The sequence below is a fragment of the Myotis brandtii genome, unplaced genomic scaffold (genome assembly GCF_000412655.1).
Source record: "Myotis brandtii unplaced genomic scaffold, ASM41265v1 scaffold419, whole genome shotgun sequence".
NCBI classification, from domain to species: Eukaryota; Metazoa; Chordata; class Mammalia; order Chiroptera; family Vespertilionidae; genus Myotis; species Myotis brandtii.
In genome coordinates this window covers 483,259-492,258 of record NW_005366075.1, presented here as the reverse complement: position 1 = coordinate 492,258, position 9,000 = coordinate 483,259, and the positions used below count along the sequence as shown (strand labels likewise).

Sequence of the window (9,000 nt, the reverse complement as noted above, 5' to 3'; positions counted from 1 at the left end):
TTTTTTTTTTTTAAGATGTTGTGCTGAATCTTTGGAGCTGAAAATGTGGGATGCTTTTTTTTTTTTTAATACTGTGTATGTTTATTGATTCTAAAGAGGAAGAGAAAGGAAGAGAAAGAGAGAAACATCAATGATGAGAGAGAATCATTGATTGGCTGCCTCCTGAACACCCCCTACTGGAGATTGAGCCCGAAACCTGGGCATGTGCCCTGACCAGGAATTGAACTGTGACCTCCTGGTTCAAAGGTTGATGCTCAACCACTGAGCCACGCCAGCTGGGCTGTGGGATGCTTTTTAAGTGACAGAACACAACATCCAAACATCACAAGAGTAGCTCTGGGAAGTCACCACCCTTAATCCTGTAATATTCTCATTTTGTCTTGAAACCAAATTTTATGGTAAAGAAAAACAGAAAGCCACCAAAACTTAATGCAAATAAAAGAGTGTGAAATAGATTGGAAACTCTATGTCCCCAAGTTCAGAGGGAGCCCAAATATTTGCTGCAGCATTAGTTTCATATTAGTGAGGCAGAGAGAAATTCTAATTTCACAGTTTCAGTATGTTCTCAAGAAGTCAATCTGAATTTTACAAACAGAAGTCATGGCACCCTCATTCTACCAAGTAACAAAAGCTGAATGAACGGAAACAGCGTGCTATCAGCCTGGACAAGGCTGTGGACAGTGCTGACAGCGTGAGAGGGCGCCTTTCCTCACAGAGACAAACGTTCCTGATGCACACCTGCTGTCCCTCTGCACAGGTTTGATTCTGTCTTCTACTCCTTATAGTTTTTTATTTCTCAACTGTAAACTCTTTGAGGACCATTTTCCATTCATCTTTGCTCCTTACTGAAGGCTTTGTATGTTGTGAATATGCAAGGAAGTTAGTAAATAAATTGTTTAAATAAATGCAGAATTTAATAAAGAATGTGCTATATACAGATTATAGGCAGCATTAAATTTCTGGCCTTGGCTTTCCATATTATCATGATTCATAAGTGTCAGCAGAATTTCTATGATGGGTTCCAGCTTTACTTGCAAAACATGGATGGATTTATTTTTTAAAATCACAGATTCAAATAAAGACACTAGCACTATTTATATATCTATCAATCAACCCCCTATCTGTGCTTACAAATCAGGTAAAAGCATTAAAATGGACTCGGCTGATTCAATTACCCAATTTCCCACCATAACTTCCAGCCTGCATGCTTCAAGGGTTGCTTTATCAAAACAAGGCCCAGGCATGGAAACTCTAGTCCAGGGTAGCCTCAGGTGACAGGCATCCTATACCCATGACCGCAGTCTGTGCTGCCCTGGTTTGGATTTACTCATCGCATGTGCTTTGTGAACGATCTGTGGTGTGTTGTGTGTTTTATCTTCGCAGCCAGAAATGACGTCTCCTGCTTCTCTGGTATTTTCCAGCGGCTTTTTACGTGGACCTTGTATACAACAAACCCAAGAAAACATGTTGTCTGATCAGACTGACTTGGGTTCCCAGCTCTCCTCGTTATTTGAAAAGTAAGAGTCCTTTAACTTTTCCCTGTGTATTATTTCTATGTACATATAAACTATGATCATGTAACTAACATAGGATGGGAAACTAACATACGATGGGCAAGAGTGTGAGGAGAATGGAAGGGAGATGGAGTTCTCTGAATGAGACGCTTTACAAGCACTGCTGCTTCTGGCCAGCGGTTCCCACGCGGGTGCAGGCAGCCCGTTCACCGCACGCAGCCAGGGTACAGATTTATTTATTATTTATTGCCAGGGCACAGATTTCTCACAAATATAAAGCCAGCTCAAGTCTGATGGCCCATAAACTTTAAAGTTCCTAACGACAAGAAAACAAAATACATTTAAAACGGTTTGTAAGTTATCATTACTCACATTATACAAATAAGGAAAGGAAAGCTCAGAAGTCAAGTGACAACTAGGAAAACTGACCTACAATGAGACCTATTAGAGAAAAAAAAAAATTGGAATTTAAGGAAAAAGATCTGGGCAGCCAGGAGAAAAGAGCAGGTCGCTGTGAGGGAAATAAATGAGACCAGCATCAGACTTTACTCAAGATAATGGATCAACATATTTCAGATGCTTGAAAAAGAAGCTATGAGCCAAGGGTTTTGTCTCCTTGAACTGACCTCCCCTATTAAGAGCACACACCTGTGAAACGCAAGCTCAGGAAACAGAGCCGCAGAGCTGCCCTGAGACTCCCCTCCGGAACCAGCGTCACACCACAGTGAAGAGCAACAAAGGGTGGACGGTGAGCATTAAATACAGATTTACTTGCAGAATTAAAACTAAGCAGTTTCATAAAAGATTCAGTATAGCATACAGTGTCTACATGCTCTGACATCGTAAATGTAGTGCAGCCAACACACAAAATCGGGGGAGGGGAATAGGAGGAACATATGAGAAACACAAAAAAACGTGCTGGGTGTGTTAAAAGTGTTTATCTGGAAGTAAAAAGACAGTATTTCAAGTCACATAATACAAGTTAAAGAGGTAAAGGGCAAGGAAAGGTTAATATCTAATTTCATTATTTCTCACAGCAGGAAACCAAAACACGGGGGGGGGGGGGCGGAAAATGGACAAGAGAGCAAAAATAAAAATAACCTATGGGGGAAAAAAATACCAGACTTCCCAAATAAACAAAAAATGCAGAAAAAAAAGAAAAGATAGCATGAAACTATTGGAAAGAATCAAGGCCAAATGTTAATTTTGTAATTAATGTAAATTGGCTGAATTGAGCTATTAAATAATAGGATCTTCAAATGAAAACAAAAGTCAAGTGGAAACTCAAGGAGCGCACAGTGCACCCAGAGGCTTCTGGCCGAGAGCTCTCTTCACAGAGGCAGGGAATGAGGGCCCACGACCAAGCCAGAAAGCTGCTGCCCCACGTGCTTTAAGGAAAGCCTGTCACTAAAGAACAACATAATGAAGTAAAAACCTGAACATCAAAATCTTTCCAATGCGATAGCCAAGTGTGACTTTATAAGATCAATGTCATTTTGGGGATTCACTCATCTAATTCATTCAACCAATACTTATCAAGGCCACATGTGATCAAGTCCTTTCCAAGGACCGGTGACCCCAGCCAGGCCTGCGTGTCACTTTTCCTGAGTGCAGAGACCTGGAAATATCAGTGAAAGACATGTTGCTGGACTTAAAGATACGTGGAAGTGTCGGTCTCCTAAAACAGAAGATTAATGGGAACCATGACAGGCCCGACAGTACACCCACACCAGTAGGTGCTAGTAAAATAATGCATCTTATTAGTGCCATACGATACCAGGCACAAAACCGCAGCTCATTAAAATGCCTCAGATGAGAATGATTGCCAAGTAAAGCCTTTTGTCATAGGGACGTAACTAATGCTTCCTATAAAAGTAACTAAAAAGTCACAAAATTTTTCTCTGCCTGCCTCCCTTTCCCATCCAAATTCATGCTTTATATTAAAATGCCTTTCATCTTCCATGGCACAGAAGAGTTGATGGCTGCTGGCATCAAATCTGCTAAAATCAACAATAGTGTAATTACCTACACACTTTCAAGTGCTTTCAAAACACGTTGCCGGTTGGGATTTTCCTAATTTAGAAATGTGTGCTTTATGCTGGTGGTCTAGGGCTGAGCCTGGGTGAAAAAGAATTTTTACATCTTGCCTAAAGCATTCTTTTCTACAGCCATTCCTTGGTTTGCTTGCACCTCACCTACTTTCATAAAGCATTTGACTCAGTCTACAACACCTCATATCACACTACTGGTTTGTGACACAATTTTAATGTACAATTTTACATGAGCTGATACGTGGAAAGCTCTTAGCAGCACAGCGCTTGACACATGACAAGAGTCAGCTATTATTATATGAATAGTTCTCTTTAAAATATGTAAATAAGTGTGTGCAAGGGTAAGTGGATGACTATTCTTTCATTTTCCCCGTTATGCAAGTTGAAAATGGGAAGGAATTTTAGTACATTCACATTTCTCAGAATATTTTTTAACTGCAGATTCTTAATAAAAAAAAGTAAATCAAAAGAACAGATGAAAATTTAATGGTATAAAATAATACAGATCAGACTTCCTTCCTGAGGCTACCAAAAACACATTTTATCAGCAATTCTCCCTTGGTCCTGCTTTAAAAGAAAAGGGTGGAGGAAAAAAAAAAAAAAAGCCAAGATCTTGTGAAACCAGATCCAACTTGAGACCTTGGTACGGAGTTTAATAAATTATTTATCTGTTAGGGATTTACAAGGAAAAAAAGGAGAATCACTCATAGGACCCAGTTCCAAATATTTCAATAAAATAACAAATTGCATATTAACAACACTATAATTACTCCTTTTGTTTGGTTTCTTTGCAATTACTTTGAATAAATTACTCTGGCTCCCCCATCACTCAAGTAAGTTGTCATCCGAAGGCACAATCAGTACAACGCAGGACACAAAGCCACTCTCAGACAGGGAGGGCTCCGGGGAGGGCGGCTGTGACTCAGCAGCATCCATAAAGCGCTTCTATGGAGATCAAGTATCAATGAAGCTATTGTGAGATATCGCAGCTATATAAATGTGCGCTGGTTATGACTTCTCACAGGCAAGAGCACTGCTGAAAAGAGGCAAGGGCACCAACGCCCGGGAAAGGCTGCCTGAGCTGGAAGAGAGGCTGTCCAGGCCCGCCATTCTGCTAACCACAGTAGTTCCTTTGAGGTGAAGGGACCCTTGGTTCAGCCCTCCCTAAAGTCATCTGTGCCACTGTGCCAAGCTTTGCAGCCTGTCGACTCGGAGTCAAGCCTAACACGGTCGCCGTCTGCTATTACGGATTCAAGAAAAAGCCCGATAACTTGTATTAGTCTCAAATATTGTTTTCCAGAAATCATCAACCAAACATAGAACACACCTTTGCCACAAAAGACAAACAGTAGTAAAGCACTCAGTTAAAAAATTTGCACCTACCTTTATCATATTAAGTATCTGAATATTAGAATTGTAATAAAAGCATTCTCTTAGAATGTATAAAAAGTTTTTAGAAGCAATAAATGTGGTAAAATAGCATAAACCAAGTTGGGTTTTAAATGTAATTTTTAAAATCTTCTATGAGTTATTATTACTCAGACTAAGATGATCACTGGTTGCAGTTCAGAATCAAGTGTGTGAAAAGAACAAATGAAATAAAAGTTGAGTGACAAAGCTCCAGAATTTAGGAAGGATATTACCACAAAGAAACTAGTCTGGCTTTTTTTCCCCCTCAAGGACTCAGAAAATAGAATTTATCACTGGGCTCCAACTGAAATGGCCACTAAATACTAAAAAGTCCACTTTTGCACAATCCTCTTTCTAGATGTTTATGTTTCACTTGATATGCCAAGGAAAATTTCACCAAATTTTAAGCAATTTTCTGCTTGAGGGATTTGGGCAGAAAAGAATAATTAAGGTGACCTTAAAGGGTGCTCTCCCTGGAAACCACTTGCACCTAGCATTCTTTACCAAAGAATTATTCAAAACTCTGTTATTTTACATGTATATATTTGTTAAAAGAACATAATATTATTCCTTAATCTTTGATGGGTAAAGATACATCAGAAAAAAAACATGTGGGTTCTTCTTCCAAAACCGATAGCCATTTAGTAAAACCTATCAACGCTGTTTAAAAGCACACACTCTGGACGCCCTGCTGCAGCCCCACCGTCTCGCCGGCCCTGGCACAACAGGCTGGCCCACTCATTCATCCCAATTGCTCCTTATGCAGTTGCTCAGGTCCCCCTTGCCTTTCTGTTACACAAACTGTTCAAACTAAATAAAAGGAACTCAAAGTAATGGAAAAAGAAGAATATCAGAATGGAAGGAGAAAGTACCCAAGGACGGAAGCAAAACAGATGGCTTCTGTCATTTAAAATGAAGAAAAACAAAAAACAGTATAAAGGAATTCAGTTATACCCATGGAAAGCACTAACATATGATGAAATAAAATGGAAATAAATGTCAAAGGAGATAGGAGATGGGTAAAGGACTGATGTATCTTCAGAAAGATATGAAAATCTGTGGGACAGCACAGGGACTGGAGAGCTACGGGGCGTGGGGGAGGGTGGCAATGGCACACACAGGGGAACAGACCAGGAAAGTCCAGAGAGCATTTCAAATCACTTCTCTGGGTGACACCTCTGATTCACCCCGTTTACTTTATTTCATTATGCGTTATTTTAACCCACAGCTGAGCACAGGGTAAGTTTATTTTGCTTCCCCTTCTGAGTTCACTGAGAAACTCAACTAGTACAGTATTTCAAGTTCCATCAGGCTGTGCCTTCCCTTTCTTTAAGGGGGAATACCAGTATCTCCTGTAAGATTACATTCCTCACACATAATTGGCCGCCCCCTGCCAGTTCCAGACCCCGGCCTTGCACCACTGCTGTTCTCCTTCCTCACGCAGGTCAGAGGACTGCTTCCCACAGAGCAGTAAACATCGGAGGGAAAATGCTGTGACCCCAGCAGAGCTGAACACAGACTGGTTAACCGAGTTCACTCAGCTGAGCTGAATCCTGTGTGAGACCTGAAGATGCAGAGACTAGGGGATGGAGGAAAGGGCACCGGGTAGACACAGGGCACGGAAACAAAGCAGGCAAATAAAGAAAACAGCTAGACCTGAAATGCACACCTACCCGAAGTGACTCAAACCCAGGCTCTTCTCTGACAGTAACATACAGTGAATACCACTGAAAAGATCATAGTTTTCATGTAGCAGCAAAATACAGTGGATGCAGGAAAAAGGAGAAACTGGCTAATCTCCTTCACTGTGGCAGGGCAGACGTTTGAAAAAACTTACTAACCTCAACAGTAATTTCACCTAGATTCCCACTAATAACAGGTTCAAATCCTAGCACAAGAGTGCCACATGACCTGGGTTTGAATACTCATTGCACACACAATTCCATCTGTATTTTGGAATGGACACTGGGGCCATCGGGGGACACCTCGGCAGGTCAGCCTCGGTGCCTTTTGGAACTTGGTCTAAGGCCCTTGGTTGCTGATGGCACTGCCTTTCACCTTGCCCTTGAAAATACTGCATGCTTTGCCTCAGCAAGCTGCAAACCTTCTCCTGGACATGGCAGACGCAAACCGTGGGCCAGGGGCTCGGCTGCTGTACAGAGTCAGGAGGAGAGACTGGAGACACCTAAACAATTATTTTCTGACACAACTTTGAAAGATCCCCTCATTTTTCCACCTCTACCTTCAACGCTAGTGAGCTTTAAGCTTTATTCCTTGAAAGGCAGTTCGGCATGTTGCCCCCAATCTACTTCATTTTCATATCCTCTGTAAGAAAGAGTGCTGCCCACGTTTTCTAAGAAGAAAAGGCAAATGTGTGCACAATATCTTCTCTCAAGGAGAAGGCCCAGGGAAGAACTATGTTCTTGGGAGGAAAATTCCTCAGTCTCCCCCCCACGGCCCTGGCTCATTCTCAGATCATGGGTGTCACAGACATGGTTACCTCAAGTTCAGATTTTGGTAGTGACGGTACCCTTAGTAACCTACAAAGATAATGGCTTCCCCTTCTTTATGCGTGACACCTTATGCATTTGGGCAATCTTATCTTTGGTGTAAAAAATAATAACTAGAAAATATTTTTTCACAATACTAAGCCAGCCATAATTCTTTTTTCTCCTGTGGACATTTTATGATCTCCTTCATAAACTTACATTTTTAAAAAACATCTAGGCCATGAAAGTTAAACAAACACAACCTACCACAACATGCTGAGATAGGATCCGAAAACTCAAGTCTGTTCAAAATGACAGCTTTTGCTATTACTGTTGAAATGAAGTGACATGTGTGACCCTTTTTTAAGTAGAAAGGGGAAAGCTGGGCATCCCTTTTCACATTCTGAATGTCTGGCTACAGATGACTCGACTCCTTTTCCAATCCTCTGAGAAGCCGCCCTTGGTATCCTTCACCGCACTCTGGAACTTGGGTATCACCTTCATTCTGATGTGCTTTGTGCACATTCTCGGACGCTGCGATGCCCATACTAAGGCAACACATCACAGAAGTTGGCAGCAATGCTATCAGCAAGAATTTGGCTTCAGAATCAGGAGTGATTCATCATACATTCTAGCAGCAGAAAAACAACACACCGCTATTTTAATCCCTTGGTGTTATCAAGAATCAAAAAGCAGTACATGGAATAATTTTAAAAAGCAACAGAAGTCCTGTCTGCGGTAACATTATTCTTTTTTTGAGAGTTTTCAAAAAAAGTCACTTAGAGAACAACAGACTACTTACCTTATTTCACAATATTTATTACAATAACATGTCACCCTTTAACTTAATACAATTTTAGGAGAAAAAAGGGAGTCGAACTTCTGCAAAGTAACATTAAAATTCTGAATTCAGAAAAATGTCTTGTTTGCGTTACAAAAGTAATCCACTTTTTCCAGCTTCTCTTTCCATATCTGAGATTACTCCAACACCTACACGAGGGAGCGTGCTACTGTATCTGTCACAACCAAAGAGAGAAACCCGACACTGTGGGTGATTTACTCGGAAGATCCCCCCTTTTTTAGGGGTACCCGAACACTGCCATAAAAAGTGCTCCTGGTCCACAGGGTACCAGAACCCACTTATGTCCCACTCGCTCTACTTACTGATGCTGAATCAAAACTCCATCCCGGGCGCCCTCACTGCACGAGAACATAGTATGTTGATCATCATTAGGATGGCCAGCCAATATTTTTACAGAACTATCCCTGTAAATCCAGTCTACTGTAAATTTAACTTAAGAAAAATGTTCTGTTGTTGTGCCAAGTCCTCAGGGCAGACAGGGAGATTTATCGAGAGCCCCACTCAGTGCCCTCTTTAGGGGACCCCTACCTTTTCAAACGCTTCTTCGGTCCCTCTTCGCTTCCGTTTTCGGGGTCTCCGGTTCACTCGCTTCCATTTCGCGACCTGAAATGCAAAAACCACAGAGCATTGGAAACGGGACCCCGGTCCCGAGCGCCGCCCGTCCCCGCGTGAAA

At 41.5% G+C, this 9,000-nt stretch overlaps 1 protein-coding gene across 1 annotated transcript in view; it reads right to left on the bottom strand.

The window, feature by feature from the left end:
* The window catches only part of LOC102260525 (chromosome unknown open reading frame, human C9orf3), a 333,222-nt gene that overhangs the window by 66,229 nt on the left and 257,993 nt on the right, over nucleotides 1–9,000 (bottom strand). Inside the window, exon 13 of the mRNA XM_014545703.1 lies at nucleotides 8,855–8,993. Within this exon, the coding sequence (XP_014401189.1) occupies nucleotides 8,855–8,993 (139 nt within the window). The remainder of the gene's footprint in view (nucleotides 1–8,854; nucleotides 8,994–9,000) is intronic.